At 49.4% G+C, this 16,187-nt stretch overlaps 1 protein-coding gene across 5 annotated transcripts in view; it reads right to left on the bottom strand.

Moving 5' to 3' along the window:
- LOC142024024 (carboxyl-terminal PDZ ligand of neuronal nitric oxide synthase protein-like) overlaps positions 1-14,219 on the bottom strand; it is a 60,426-nt gene extending 46,207 nt beyond the window's left edge. Inside the window, exons 1-3 of one of the 5 annotated variants that reach the window (XM_075015604.1) lie at positions 13,981-14,017; positions 4,411-4,482; positions 4,050-4,189 (exon numbers count right to left, since the gene is read on the bottom strand). Coding sequence is in view for 2 of the 5 variants with exons in the window: in XM_075015601.1 (XP_074871702.1) it covers positions 4,411-4,482; positions 13,981-14,085 (177 nt within the window). In the remaining 3 variants the exon portion in view is untranslated. Of the gene's footprint in view, positions 1-4,049; positions 4,190-4,410; positions 4,483-12,568; positions 12,722-13,567; positions 13,697-13,980 lie in introns of those variants that run through there. The other 4 variants (XM_075015602.1, XM_075015603.1, XM_075015601.1 and 1 more) reach the window with 4 other exon arrangements.
- Positions 14,220-16,187: the final 1,968 nt, after the last annotated feature.

The raw sequence follows: 16,187 nt of genomic DNA, 5'->3' as shown, positions 1-16,187 counted from the left end.
ACCTGCACAAGTGCAGAACCAGACCCGTGGGCTTCTTCCAAGAAGGCACAAGGGAGCAGGGATGGCAGGTGGCAGCCCATTGGCTTATGCGAAGGAAGTTTCTTTTGATCCATGCAGAAAGGAAATGCTGGCCATCACCCCCAGGTCACAAGCAGGTCTCCACGCAGCTCTGAAGGATGCATTACTGTCTGCGTGTGCCAAGGACTTGACAGCAAGAGACAACGTTACAGGCTCTTAGGCCAGGTCTGTACCATGGATTACAGTGGCACAGCTGTCGTGCTGCAGCAGCACCTCTGTCAGGGTCCTGCACAGCCGCCCTGGGCTGTGGTGAGTGAACTCTCCTGCTGGCATAATTATATCCCCTCAACACCCGCACTTATCAGTGAAACTTAAGTTGGTCAGAAGTTTTCCCTGTGCCCCTCCCAGCCCGACTGACACCCGTTTTGCTGACAAAAGCGTGAGCATAGACAAAGCATTAGACCTGGAGTGCCTCTGGCAACAGAACAAAAGTTATGCAGCTACTGGGTGACTCTACTTCCCCAGATCCCTGGTTCTCTGCAGCATCACCGGGAGATGCACTTGCTCCTGGATTAAGGTTGCAGTAGATTCTGAGCAAGCAGCAGCCAGAACGAGACATACCTGTCCATGAATCATATTTCAGGTCCTACTTATTATTCTGGTACTCAGCTACTTTCATCACCTTCTTTGTCAGGTGTAGGAAGGGGCTTGAACCCAGAGGATCGTAGAGTAACATGGCAACTGCATGCAGCTAATACTCCAGGGTGAGGATTTGGATATTTTAAACATATGATTAGCATTGCATAATGAAAAGCTAAGCAGTCCCCTCTGCTCTGCCTACTCTATTTATAGGCTGATTCTCTAACTGTGGAAATAGGAACTGCAGCATGGCTTCTCAGTTTGTCTTGCAAATGGAACCTAGTTCCAGGAGTACAAACAAAAGGAATGTCAATAGCTCTGTGATAGGAGCTGTTCAGGGAGAAATATGGATGAAATTTTTACCACTTAAAAGTTGCATAAAAAGCCTCTGCTTCAAAAGAATGCCTCCTCCTGTTAGCACGCTGGCCTTAAATTCATGAAATGAGAAGCTTGGAGCCACAAATCCTGGGCACAACTCTGTGTATCCTGAGCTCTGCAGCCCTTCTGGCCAGCTGAGCTGGAAGAGCCCACCGATGAGTTAGTGTCACCGCATTTCACATACTTCATTTGTAGCGTTAGCAGCAAATCTGCAGCAGCCTTATGCAGCATGTGACATGACCTATTGAGGCCTGAAGGAGTGGAGACTTTCTGAGCAGGCAGGTGCATGAACTGGTGTTTCCCTCTTCCTACGGCTCCTATGCAGCTCTAGCGGGAGTGACACCGCTGAGTTTGGTGGGAGAATCAGGCAGCATTTTGCCTCTGGTTGGAGACCCGGCCCTGGCCATAGACATGGAGCAGGGATTCGGTTTCAAACCCCACATACTTTCCAGAAATGAGGGACTGGACTAACCAGCTCTGCCAGAGCCCAGAAGAATTAACAGGCAGCTGGGGCTGGCTGACTCAGGAGATGGGGATGCTGAGCTTCTCATCCAGGAATCGCCAGCACCAAACTGGGGCGGCAGCAGCTTCCATGGATGCGTATGAGACCTGTGAGATCCACCCACATGCCAGCTGGTTCACTCTGTTGCCAGTCATGGTGGAAGTGCCCTCTGCCCTAGAGACGGCCCCCTCAGGTCACGGGGAGGGGGCACCAGGAGGAGACTTGCTCTGCACACCCCGACTTGTGGCTAGACAAGTCCAGTCCCCGGTACTGTCACTGCAGAGCCTCTCACGAGCACTCGTTTGGTCTGTGCCTGTTTTTCCTTCATAGCTTTTGATGCCCCCGGTGGTCGGTCTGTGCGGATGGCACCCTGCCGCGGGCTGGGGAGGCTGTCTCCATTTCCCGCAGAGAGCCATGCTGGTGGCAGTGCTGACAGGCTGCTGGCATTCCAGGGGACTGCACTAGTCACAAATGGCGGGTCGCTCTACTATGGCGCCTTCCACGGGGACAGCCGCACCGGCAGGCTTGGTAAAGAACGCGGCGTTAGATAAGACACCTGTAAGGAAGTTAGTACTAAGCAGCCAGGGCCTTTCCTCAGGGCTCTACGCTGTCTGTGCACACCTATCCTGCTCCTTACCCTCCAGCAAGAGGCCAGCGCTAGTTAACCTTTCAGTAGAGCAGCCTCCTCTGCGCCACATAGCTCAGACGTGTTGGAAAAAGGCCCTGCTGCCCAGTGTACACACAAGTGACAGGGGAAGCCCTGCCTTCCAACAGTGAGCGGAAGTTTAACACACCAATAGCTGCTTTAAAATACAGCACGATAAAGCTGTAATTCAGTGCCCAGAGTCATCGGTTTCATCTGTGAGAGCAGAGGGGCCTTGTTATAAGCCTCCCAACACCTGAACTTGTTGCTGCTGCACTGCCAGCATTCCTGGATAGATATTAAGCCATTCATCTTGCCCATTGCAGGTGCTCAGTCACCCGCTGTCAACTGCAGGGAACAAATTAAACACCTTTGGTTTTTGTTTTTAATAATCACTCAATGGTCAGAAATGAGCTTTTTTGGGGTGCGGTTTTAAATCTGACAAGCTCAAAATATGATGCAGCCCAAGACTTACTACTACCCCTGCAGAGCATCTGAGCTGCCCTCCTTGACTCCCATCTGTTGCCTCTTCGCCATTAATTTCCACTTTTAAGATAAATAATCTGGCAACTTAGACTGCCATTGCACTGTGTCCTTCCTGAGCAAGAGCTATGTTAATGGTCTCTGAGTACGCAGGAGGCAGGGAATCTCATTTCTGCACTTGGCTGGAGATGAATAAATCAGCTCTCCAGATGGCTACAGGCAAAGCTTTTTTTTTTTTTTTTTTTTTTTTTAAAAAAAGCCATTTAAAATGAAATTAGATTTTTAAACACCTAAAGAAAACCAGAATAATCCCTTGTGAAGACTTCAAATGCTCAGGTCTAAAACTACTGCAGTGGAAGTTTGAGACATTTAAGAATGGTCTCTGAATTCATTAAAAGTAAACCCAAGTATATCAGCTGGGTAAGAACAGAACAAACATGGAGGCTGGCACAGCAGCCATCACTGTTGCATGGTGGACAGAGGCTTAGAGAAAATAAACCTGCACTTGAGAAATTTCAAAGCTGGTTTTAAATGGTTGGTTAATGTCAGTGCCCGTTCCCAAGCTCTTCTGAAGAATAAAAAGTAGAGGAAGAAAAGTAGAATCTCACCAAGTCTTCATTACAATAAGAATTTGCAGAAGGGAAACATGGGGTAAGGAGTTTGATGCCCAGAGAGGAAAACAAACTCTTACACAACTCAGGCTATGTCTACACTACAAAATAAATTTGAATGCATTAAAAAAAGGAAAAAAAAAATTGATTTTATAATGCCGTTTTTTCTAAGTTTGATTTTTGAATATCCTCACTTCCCACAGGCTCCCAACAAATTTGACACATTGCTTCCACACTGAAATCACCAAACATCGATTGTTGCAGCAGTCCATTGTGAGAACCTACCCCACAACTCCCTCAGCCCCACATTCTGAGCCAGCAGCTTGGGGGACCCAGGAAACTAACAGTGCAGCAGTCCTGGTCAATTTCCTGGCTCCCGCTAGTATAGTAAACCCTCCATTTGCTGGACTGACAGCAGTCAGTTCGTCCCCCATAGTCCCTTAAATGTGAGGGTTTACTCCCCCTCCCCACAGGCTCCCCCAAAGGGTTCCTGTGGGGTGGGTGCCTGTCCATGGGTGTCTGGCCCATGTGCAGCTCCGGCAGCCCAGCAGCAGGGTGCCTGGCCAGGGGGTTCCTGGCCTCTGCCACAGGAGGGCAGCAGCCTGGTCAGTTTCCCAGTTCCCACTGTAGTGGGGAGCTGGGAACCAGGTGCAGCACGCCCAGCTTTGTGGGATAGATAGGGGACAGCTGTCGAGGCTCATACATTCGATTTTAGGACGTGGCACTTCCGCACTGGACTCTAATTGAACTTCTCAATTCAAGCTTGACACCATACCTGTTAGGTAACTGCAGCTTTGCAATCTCGAGATTAGTGCTCCCTAAACTGAGTACTTTCAGTGAAAACTCGCGTAGTAAAATCGAGCTATCTTGTAGTGTAGATGCAGCCTCAGTGGAGGTGGAGCTGTTTCCTCTGTGCTTTGGAGAGGAGAGTTGGGGAGAACAAGATGCTGGAGTTAGTCCTTGTGTGTCACAGGAGCATGACTACAAAGCTCCAGAAGAGCAATCAATGTGCTCACATTCCGGCTGTTAGAAGAGGAGGGCCTGGGGAAGGGAAGCACAGAGTAGCTACAGCAGCATACGTCCATTCTAGGTATTCTCCCATGAGAAGAAATACCAGGACTCCCCATCAGACTCACCCGAATTCTTCTCATAGCTGCTACGATCTCCACACGACTGTTGGGTCTCGGCACATCCAGACTCCCAATGTACTGAAAGACAAAAGGATGAGATGGTCTTAAGAAAAATGCAGTAAAGAAGTCACAGCATCTTCAAAATGAACAGCATCTTTGATCAATCATTAGCCTCTGAGTGGTTGCACAGTTAAGACAACTCAAACTCACGTCTGCCATTTCTGTCAGCACCTTGAAGGATCACAGGCAGGTATCAATGGATCCTTAATTTCGGGCTTAAGCCCTTGATATATTCCAGTTCTAGAAATGCTCTTAAATACATCAGACATCATATTTGCATCATCCCACTAAAATCGAGCCCCTTTCCTGATCCAGTTTGTCACACTGTGCTAGACTCTGCTGGAGCCCTTTACAGAGGGGTAGCTGCATTAGTGGGCTTTAGCAAAAATGACAAGGATTCCTGTAGCATCTTAAAGACTACCAAGTTTACCTGGGCATGAACTTTCCTGGGCTGGAGCCCACTTCATCAGAGGCATCAGAGATCCTAATGCTTTGCACTGAGGCAAGGAGACCACCTCTGGCAACCACAAGCAGAGGAAGAGCTGCTAACCAAATCACTGCAGGTATTGCATCTTAGACAATCTGACTGCTGTATGCTGGTCCCTATCTTATAGGATCACAGAATACCACAACTAGAAGGGACCTCAAGAGGTCAAGTCCAGGACCAAGCACCATCTAAATCATCCCTGACAAGTGTTTGTCTAACTTGCTTTTAAAACTCCCCAGTGATAGATTCCAAAACCTTCCTAAGCAATTTAGTTCACTGCTTAAACACCCTAACAGTTGGGAAGTTTTTACCAGTGTCCAACCTAAACCTCCTTGGCTGCAATTTAAGCCCATTGCTCCTTGTCCTATCCTCGGAGGTTAAGGAGAATAATTTTTCTCCTTCTTTATAACAATGTTTTAGGTGCTTGAAAGCTGTTATGTCACCTCAGTCTTTTCTTTTCCAGTCTAAACAAACAAAGTTTTTTTCAATCTTCTCTCACAGGTCCGGTTTTCTAGACCTTTAATAACTTTTGTTGCTCTTCTCTGGTCTACATCTTTCCTGAAGTGTGGTGACCTAAAGTGGACACAGTCCTCCAGCTGAGGCCTAATAGCACAAAACAGAACAAAAGGATTACTTCTGTGTCTTGTATCAGAGGGGTAGCCGTGTTAGTCTGGATCTGTAGCAGCAACGAAGGGTCCTGTGGCACCCTTATAGACTAACAGAAAAGTTTAGAGCATGAGCTTTCGTGAGTTAGCTCACTTCTTCAGATGCTGGTCCTGGAAATCTGCAAGGCCAGGTATAAATAGGCCAGAGCAAGGCTGGGGATAACGAGGTTAGCTCAGTCAGGCAGGCTGAGTTGTATTGTCATCAGTAGATCTGGAGGTGTGAACTCCAAGAGAGGGGAAGCTGCTTTTGTATTTAGCCAGCCATTCACAGTCTTTGTTTAATCCTGAGCTGAGAGTATTGAATTTGCAGATGAATTGTAGCTCAGCAATTTCTCTTTGGAGTCTGTTCTTGAAATTTCTTTGCTGCAGGATAGCTACTTTTAAATCTGCTACTGTGTGTCCTGGGAGATTGAAGTGCTCTCCTATGGGTTTTTGTATATTGCCATTTCTGATGTCTGATTTGTGTGCATTTATTCTTTTACGTAGAGACTGTCCAGTTTGTCCGATGTATATGGCAGAGGGGCATTGCTGGCACATGATGGCATAAATTACATTGGTAGATGTGCAGCTGAATGAGCCCACGATGGTGTGGCTGATCCAGTTAGGTCCTGTAATGATGCTGCTGGTGTGTATATGTGGGCAGAGCTGGCAACGAGGTTTGTTGCATGGATGGGTCCCTGAGATAGTGACTGGTGCGGTGTATAGTTGCTTGTTAGGATTTGTTTTAGGTTGGCAGGTTGTCTGTGAGCAATGATAGGTCTGCCTCCCAAGGCCTGGGAAAGTGTGGGATCATTGTCCAGGATGGGTTGTAGATCCCTGATGATGCGCTGTAGAGGTTTTAGCTGAGGACTGTAGGTGATGGCTAGTGGTGTTCTGTTGGTTTCTCTCTTGGGCTTGTCCTGTAGTAGGAGGCTTCGTGGCACACGTCTGGCTCTGTTGATTTGTTTTCTCACTTCCTCAGGTGGGTATTGCAGTCTCAAGAATGCTTGGTGCAGATCCTGTAGGTGTTTGTCTCTGTCAGAGGGGTTGGAACAAATGTGGTTATATCTAAGTGCTTGGCTGTAAACGATGGATCGTGTGGTGCGTCTGGGATGGAAGCTGGAGGCATGAAGGTAGGCGTAGTGGTCAGTGGGTTTACGGTACAGGGTGGTACTGATGTGTCCATTGTGTATAAGCATGGTAGTGTCAAGGAAGTGGATCTCCTGTGTAGATTGGTCCAGGCTGAGCTTGATGTTGGGGTGGAAGTTGTTGAAGTCCCGGTGGAATTCCTCCAGAGTCTCCGTCCCATGGGTCCAGATGATGAAGATGTCATCAATGTAGCATAAATAGAGCCGGGGTGTTAGTGGACGAGAGTTGAGGAAGCGTTGTTCTAGGTCAGCCATGAACATATTGGCATATTGAGGGGCCATGTGGGTACCCATAGCTGTGCCGCTGATTTGAAGGTATATATTGTCACCGAATCTGAAATAGTTGTGTGTGAGTATAAAGTTGCAGAGCTCCGCCGCCAGATGTGCTGTAGCATCATCAGGGATACTGTTCCGGACAGCATTTATTCCATCTTTGTGTGGGATGTTGGTATACAGAGCCTCTACATCCATGGTTGCTAGGATAGCGTTTTCTGGTAGGTCACCAATGTATTGTAGTCTTCTCAGGAAGTCAGTGGTGTCGCGGAGGTAGCTGGGGGTGTTGGTGACATAGGGTCTGAGGAGAGAGTCCACATAACCAGACAGTCCTTCAGTGAGAGCGCCAATACCGGAGATGATGGGGCATCCAGGATTTCCAGGCTTGTGGATCTTGGGTAGTAAGTAGAATAACCCTGCACGGGGCTCTAGAGGTGTGTTGATGTAGATCTGTTCTTGTGCTTGTGTAGGGAGTGTCCTGAGCAGACGGTGTAGTTTTTTAGTGTATTGCTCGGTGGGGTCTGAGGAAAGTAGCCTGTAAAATCTGGTATTGCAGTTGTCTGGAAGCCTCCTTCTGGTAGTCAGACCTGTCCATGATGACAGTAGCTCCTCCTTTATCTGCCTCTTTGATTATAATGTCAGGGTTGCTTCTGAGGCTGTGGATGGCATTGCGTTCCGCACGACTGAGGTTGTGAGGCAAACGATGTTGTTTCTCCACAATTTCTGTCTGTGCGTGTCGGCGGAAGCATTCTATGTATAGGTCCAGACTGTTATTTCTGCCCTCGGGAGGAGTCCACGTGGAGTTGTTTTTCTTGTGCTGCTGGGAGGTTGTCTGTGTAATGGTGTGTTGGTCAGTGTTGTGTTGAAAGTATTCTTTGAGTCTGAGACGGCGAAAGTAGGCTTCTAGATCACCGCAGAACTGTATCATGTTTGTGCATGTGGTGGGGCAAAAAGAGAGTCCCCGAGAAAGGGCAGACTCTTCTGCTGAGCTGAGTGTGTAGCTGGATAGATTGATGATATTGCTGGCTGAGTTAGTGGTACCACTGCTGTGGCTCTGTGTGGCAGGCAGGAGTTTAGAAAGTTTGCTGTCCTTTTTCTTCTGTATAGTAGTGAAGTGTCTAGTGTAAATCTCTTGTCTTATTTTAGTAAAGTTCAGCGGCGTGGAAGTGTCTTCTGTGTCTTGCTGACAGCACTCCCGTGAATACATCCCAGAATGATGTCTGCTTTGTTTGCCAGAGTGCTGCACTGACTCCTGTATAACCTGTCGTCTGTTCGGACCTCTGGATCCCTTTCTGCAGTACTGCTTCCTGGACAGACACTTCCCATTTTGTATGTGTGGCAAATGATCGTTTCTTCCTAAGTGGAGCACTTTGCTTCTGTCCTTACTGAATTTCATCCTGTTTATCTCAGACCATTCCTCCAGTTTGGCCAAACCCTTTTGAATCATACATGATGGCCTACTTGACACAGGGGACCCTCCCACAGACCTCTCCCTTCTGAGGACAGGGCTGCTACCTTATGTTCAGTTGCAACCTGCCCACACTTGTGGGCCACGCCAGCCAAGTGCTGCTGTCTGAACAGTGACAGGAAGGAGCCGCTGTCTGCTAGGGGAACTCTGCTACAAGACAGGGGAGCTCTGTAATAGCATGTAGGGCAGACTGAATACGCAAAAGAGCACAGGGCTACCCATGCTGCTGCAATCACAGCAAGCCAGTGCAACTCTGAGATCTAGGCTGCCCTTCTGTCCCAAGCAATCAGGAAAATCCCAAACATCCCCGGGACAGAGCAATGCTTGGGTGTAGCACAAAGGGTGGAGAACTCTCCTCAGAGCCTCTGGCTCACGATCAGTGCAGCCGACTGGAAGGAGGTGGTGGGAGAATAGCCTGAGTCAGCCAGTAAACAGAAGCAGAACCGAGTGGGTGATCGGCATCCTGTCAGTGCTGCGGAGCGCGGGCTGCTGTCCTCTGACCATATGCCATGGAAGTCGGACAGCTGGAGCGAGGGAGTCAGATTCCGAAAGCCAGACCGTGTCGGCATGAGCATTCTCCCAGCAGTTTGTCAGTTACCTCATCACTGGAGCATGCAGGCCATCCCTTCTTGTTCACAGCCAGGGCGGGCAGCCTGCCTTCCTCCCCCATGTTAATCAGTGGTGCAGGTGCTGACGAACCTCAGCCTCCGAGTGGGAGAGGGTTTGGCTTGTGAGTCGGGAGGAAGTTTGGTGGCCAGCTGGTCAGGGAAACCCCGTGTTAGCTTGGCAGGCAGTTCCCACTCTTTCTAAAGAGCAGCCCATAGCTCATTAGGCATGTTGACATCTTTATGGGGTTTAGTGCTTGCTGATGCAAGACCTGCAGCTGGCAAGACCCCACTGCTCAGAGTTTTGCTTTGCAGGCTTGTGTTCAATGAAGAGCTCTCTGCACAGCCTGGACGCTTTAGAGCAGGAAATACTGAGCTTTCAGTCATCTAGCAATAAGCACTGCAAGCAATATGAAAAGTCATCTCATTTTCCTTCCCCTTCCATCAACCTCTCCTCATCTACAGAGCTGCCATTTTGTAACTACGTACAGCCAGCCCTCAGAGCCACAAGAGAGATCCAAGCCTTGGTGCAAGGGATACATGCGGACGGAGAGGGCAAAATGGGACCTGTTTGGTTTGTCCCACGTAGGAAGGTCTGCAGGAAGTCACATGGAAAAAAAGGCAATTCAAAGCAAGATTGTGAAGTGCTGGCCCACTGCAATCAGTAGGCAAGGGAAACACCAGGGACTAAGAACACTTCTGTTGGCTTTGCTCTCAGACCTTGCATTGGGGTCCCAATCCTGCAAGCTGATCCATGTGTGCCCCTGAGGGGTGGAGCCCCAGTGAACTTGGTGGCGCTCAAGTGTAAGGCCACCCACTTGCAGTATCAGGCTCTTATATGGCCAACTGTGTGCCTTGGTAGTTCATCCCTACATCTCTGCAATATGAACTCATTAGTATAATGCAACAGAGCCTGGTACTTACAACCTGGAAAGAACCAGACAGGAGGAAATGTCGCCAACCAACAAATATCTTGCACGAAGCGAGTTAGATGGTCAAAAAGCTGGTCAGTTTAAGAGGCACAGTCAGACTAATGTACCTGCAGTGAAAGACTGCTAACTGGAAGAGACAGACCTGAGGACTAAGTAGCATGCTACTAAGGTAATGCAAACCTTTTCTGTGACAGTGGAAGACAAGACAACACCATTGTAACTTAGAGTACAGTAGGGCAAGGAGCTTCACCTCCTCAATAGCATGGCAGTCCTAAAGTTGACTGACTTCAGGGGGCTATCACACCCCTTTAGAAGTGCAACTTCACTTCAGAGTAACTTTTAAAAGTTCATTAATGTAAAAACTTTTTACCTGATCAAGGTGGTATCTAGGGGAGTAGCTGTTACATTTTAAGCATTCAAAATCTCTCTCTCCAGCAAAGCTAGATTTTATAGAAGAAACTGAAAATGTAAACAGATTTCTCTTTCACATCCTCTTTAAGTCTACAGCTCCTTCAGGGGGAAAACTGAATTGCACATGGTCAACATTTGTAAATCTGTATTTTCCTTACAGTGTGGGTGAGGGAGAAATCAATTCCACTTCTACTCTGCCAGGCCACCTGCAAACAAACTAGAATTTCTCCTGCTCAAGGCATTTCATTTTGTCCGCTAAATTATAAAAATTCATTCCCCTTTTGCCAACTGCAGAATCAAGTCATTTACTCCAAGACAGAGGTAGTCCTGCATGCACATTTTTCACAATCAGTATGACGACCCAGACAATATCAGTAGTTCTTCAGCTCCTGCCTAAAGATTGCTTCTATTTAAATTCATATTTGGCCTATCACTTTTCCTGCAGCACAGTGGCTCAAATGGAGCAAGACGCTAACACTAAATTTAATACAATACCCATTACTATATTGGTTTCCAAGGAAGTGTTTTTTTCCCCTCGCTCTTAAGCTCTTTGAGGCACAGTCAGTGTAGTCCTGTGAGTCTGAACAATTCCCCTGTCCAAGTGGAGCCTCTGCGTACAAATGCGTAATGCAAATACTATTCAAGACCAGAAGAGACCATTAAATAGCTTCATGTGATCTCCTGTGCAGCACAGACACCCACACTGCCCTCTGTCCCCCATGGCACTTGGTATATACAGATGTATGAAAAACTGATACAAAGTCCAGTGCACTCAACAGGAGCCTTTCCAGATCAGTTCCCAAGCAAACTGCACAGGAAAGTTTCCAAGCTTTAAAAGACTTCCAACAACAGCTACAAAAAAAGTCTGGTGCAGACTAGTTTAATCTGAGCACAACTGCACAGCACCAGTGACCTTTTGCTATTTTCCCCTCAGTTTCCTCTGTGCAAAAGCATGCTAAGGTGATACGTTTTGTTGGCGTGTTTTGAAGTTCCTTTGCTTTTTCAAAGCCCACTGGAGAAAAACATTCTGAAGGGGGCTGAAATTAGCATGGGAATAGCAGATTCAGAAGACAAAGGAAAGATACAGAGGGACTTTCAGGCCACATTCACAGAAGGGGGAAAAAAAAAAAAAACTACCTGGGTTTATTACCCATGACACCAACACGAACGTACATGACTTTCCTAGCCATGTAAGAGCATTAGAATTCCAGTTGTGGCCGGTTAGTACCAGCACCGCAGGGCAGCTCCAAATTAAAGTCTGGTGGTCAAAAATGCTGAAATACCTATTGCTTTTAGGCCACATACTAAGAGTGCAAAGCAACCCAGGAGTCCAGGGTTGGGAGGCAGCCACAGCACTGCTACGATAAGATCCTGGAGCTGGGGACCCACCATTCAAGGCTCCTGAAGTTATGAATGCTTTTGAAAGTGTTGGTCTTCACATTTTAAGAGGCAAGGGGACAGAAGACTCTAGTGCATTGCCATCCCTTCAGCTTTGGCCCTCCTGCAGCTGCATCCCTGGCTGTCCAGGTTGTACCTGCCTCCACTTTGACCCTTCCATGCCACATGTGTTAGCCTAATGCCTCCTTGAGCTGCAGGCCAGTAGATGTCTTGTAACTGCTCTTGGGTACCAGCAGCCATGTCATGACAACTGCTCTTTCTCCTCTCAGCCCAGCCCTGTTTGGCCAAATCCATTCTTTTAAGCACACCTTGTCTTACGTGACTTTAAGGGGAACTTCCCCATTATCTGATTACAATAAGACTCTAAATAGCATCACACCACTCCATAAATCCATGGTACACTCTCATCTGAAATACTGCATGCAGTTCTAATACAATAAATACAATTTCAAATACAATAAATTGGAATTGGAAAAGTTAAACAATGCTTGCCAAAAAATTAAGGTTATGGAGCAGCTTCCCTATGAAGAGAAATTAAAGACATGGACAGTTCAGCTTGGAAAAAGGACAGCTAAGGAAGGATATGAAAGATGTCTCCAAAATCACAAACATGGGAGAGATGGTGAATAAGCAAGTATTATTTACTCCTCCTCAGAAGGCACGAATCAGGTTATCAATGAAATTAACACGTAGCAGGTTTCAAACAAACAAAAGGAAGTACATCTTCAGGCAACTCACAATTACGCTAGTTATCATCAGATCTTGTCAAGGCCAAAACTATAACTGAGTTCCAGAATGAGCATGTTCACGGAGGACAGGTCATTGGTGGCTATTAGCCGAGATGGTGAAGAATCCAATCCGGTGTTCTAAGGCTCTGACTGGGAGGTGAGACTGGATGACAGGAAATGAATCACTTGATAATTGCCCTGCTCTGTTTACTCCCTTTGCTAGCTCTCCTCTTGGCAAGTACAAGGAGACAGGCTACTGGGCAAAACGGACCATTGGTCTGACCCACGTATTGCTGTTCTTAGGCAACCAAAAGTGATTAGTAACAGAGAAATAGCCGTGTTAGATTATTTTGTTAGTCTTCAAAGTGCTATTGGACTGCTTTTTAGTTTTGACGAAAGTGATTAGGTGTTTGGAACGGATGCCACCTGAAGAGAGATTAAAAAGACGGGGACTCTTCATTTTAGGGAAGAGGAGATGAAGGAGGGGAGAGTGGGGAATAGGACCGAGGTCTGGTGTGGAGAAATCACAGTTCTAGTACTTGGATGGAAGCAAAAAAGGAAGTTATGTACTTGTTCCCATAAGTCGAGAACATTAGTTAAGTCGCAGGTTTCAAACAAGCAGATGAAAGTATTTCAGCAGCCAGCCTGTACGGCTCCTGGCCAGAGGCTGTTGTGAAGCCCAGGACTTTAACAGGGTTCAGAAAAGAGCTAGAGAAACACTAGAGGTTATGTCTATTAGTGGGTAGTACCCGGGAGGGGGAGGAATGGGGCCCTGGCCTTGGTTTGTCAGAGGCTGGAAATGGGTGACAGGGTGATTCCCTGTTCAATTCACTCCCCCTGGGGCACCTGGCACTTGGCCCTGCCGGCAGACAGGACATGGGGTTGGATGGGGCCGTTCTGGCCTTGTAAGCCAGACACCCCTAGGGCTGCGGGACCGGCCCAGCAGCATTATGCTCCCCCAGGCCCCCTGTGCACTAAAGTCACTTGTTGCAGGGCAGGGTCCACCTACCACTTCCCAGCCCAGCTCCGCCGGAGGGCCACGGGGCCGCTACTCGGTGTCGCCGGGGAGCGCTAGCACGGGCCGTTCCTTCCCCGCTCTGGCCCCACAACCCCTCCCCCGAAGTGGGGCGCACTCCTGCCTGTTGCTCCGCAAAGGCGGCGGCGGCGGCGGCCCGGCCCCCGCCAGGCTGCAGCGGGAGGCCGGGCTGCTCGTCCCGGGGATGCCTCCGTGCCCGGACTCGCTCCCCCCGGCCCGCTGCGCTCTGCCCTGCCCCACCAGGCCGCTGGGCGGGGAGGCCCGGCCGGCGGCAGCAGGCGGCTGGTCCCGTCCCCGGCTGGCGGGCGCTGTCCGGGGTCGCCCCCCGCGGGCAGCAGCCGGAGCGGACGTGGAGCCGGGGGTGGCCGCCGGCCGGCCCGGCTCACCTTGGCCTGGAAGTGGATCCCGTGCTGGAAGGCGTCTTCGTTGTGCAGCGGCACCCGCGAGTCGCAGCCATCGTCCACCAGGTTGTACCTGTTCTTCACCGGCATCTTCCCGGGGCTTAGCCGCGAGGCATCGCCCGGCCCGGCCAGTCGCGGGGCCCGAACCCGCGCACCCCGGGGGCCAAGCGGCGGCGCGGCGCGGCGGGGATCCGGCCGGGTTTTGAATGAGATTCCCCCGGCGGCCCGCGGCGCGGCCCGCCCATTGGCCCCAAGTTCCCTCACGTGACGGGCGGGGGCGGTGCTGCCGTGGAGGGGGGGCTCTGCCCGGGATGGGGGGTGGCTGCTGCCTCTGCCGCCCCCATCCCCGCGGGGACCGGGTGCTCTGCCCGGGGTGGGGGATGGCTGCCCCCCTGCAGAGCCCAGGGGTGGGCGCCCGGCCCAAGGTGGGGGCTCGCTGCTGCCTCTTCCCACACAAGCCCCGCCGCTCTGCAGGGACTGGGAGCTGGGGCGGGGGGCTCTGCCCAGCAGCCCCGCCTCCGCCATGGCCGTTCCCCCAGCCAGCTGCTGGTGGTTCAGGGAGTTCCTGGTCCCCAGCCATAGCGTCCTCCTCCAGATCCCTCCTCTGGACAGGCTCACAGGGACCCTGTCCCACCGCCCCCCGTGTGGGTGACAATTGTAGGGGGTCTGACTTTAAAAACACACCAGGAGCCTGACATTGGGTTATTAGCTCATCTTACGGGGGAAGCGAAGTTTATATCATGGAGCCAGTTCTCCCGAGGCACCTTAAAACTGGCTGATGTTGCCGGCCCTCTGAGCTCCCGTGCCAGACAGGCCCGGATGAGTTAAGGGTGGAACATCCACCGGAGCTCACTTGTCTGGCTTCTCTCTGGTTTAAGCTGCATGTTCATTATCTTAGGAGTAGTTTTGTTGAGTGTCTTTTCCCCCTGCTGTGTACAACTGTGCAAAAATGAGACAGGGTAAGGCCCTGTCCGCACTACAAATTCCAGACAAGGCTGTAACCGGATACTGGAGATTTTACCGTGCTTCTCACAAATTCACAATGTGGCCAAGGCTCTGTTCATAACCACTACCATGTGTCACCACTGCTAGAGGCATAGTGACCTGGCTGATTTCTCACGGGTGCTGAGCCAATTACAGGTTCTTGAAGTGTAGTGTCCTTGCCCTCTTTGTGCAACCAGTTTGGTTGGTCCTCTTAATTTCCAGCTGTCTCTGCAGTAGAGCTTCCCAGTGCACTGTGTCATAGCTTGCTGCTGTTGCTCAGTGGTGGCCTATCCCTTGCTGGGGAGTAGCTGTCCAAATTTCTCAGGATGAACTAACTTATGTAAACAGTGGATGCACAAGCAACGTTGTGATGATGGCAGAAATGCTGAGCTATGTAATGTGCAACCTTTTAATGGCAATCCTGTCATTGCCCAATTGCAGAATTGGGTTTAAAGGGGTAGGTAAAATAGGGCCTAAAAGACAAGTGTGTCGCTGGAGTAACTATTGATTTCAACCGGGCAGCACCAGGAATTAATCTGGGCCCTTGTTTATGAAGTGAGTGACTATAAGTGTTTATCATACAAATAATATCCCTATACACTTTTCGGTATTACACTCTGTACTCAGGGGTATCTATTTTAATACGAAAAAAAATTTAATAAGCAGAAATCAAAATATGGAGCTTGATCAGTGATATCATAACATGGTCTCTAGTTCCACAATGTGGGATTCCCATTGCTGAACCGTAACCTTGTGACTCATACTGCAAGTGTGCCGGCTAACTGGTAAATAAAAGGACGCTCATTGCAAAGTGGTTGTTCATCATCTTTTAGCCTCAAGTCTTCTGCCCAGATACCTGTTATTTCAAGAGTTACAACAACGATCCTTCGCCCCATCAGCCTGTGTCCATCTCCTCCCATTCATTTATGCACACTTCATGCCACACTGCTGCTCCAGACCTCGCTCCCATGATTGCCATTGGCCCAACTAGGTTGGCAAATCTGAGCATGCGCAAGTCAATGTGAGGAAGGAAACAGCCATGTGTTCTGCCCGATTACAGAACCTCATCATTCAGGGAGGGAGAGGCAGCCAGAAGAACCAGTACTGTTTCTATGTGCCATTGGTTAGAATGCACAGGTTCAGAAATAGCAGTTCTTCTGATATTGTGCACATCACTCAGGGCTGAGTCAACAATGACAGGTCCTTCA

The sequence above is a fragment of the Carettochelys insculpta genome, chromosome 21, assembly GCF_033958435.1.
Source record: "Carettochelys insculpta isolate YL-2023 chromosome 21, ASM3395843v1, whole genome shotgun sequence".
NCBI classification, from domain to species: Eukaryota; Metazoa; Chordata; order Testudines; family Carettochelyidae; genus Carettochelys; species Carettochelys insculpta.
Note: the sequence above shows the minus strand (reverse complement) of the source record. Positions and strands in the feature narration are given on the sequence as shown.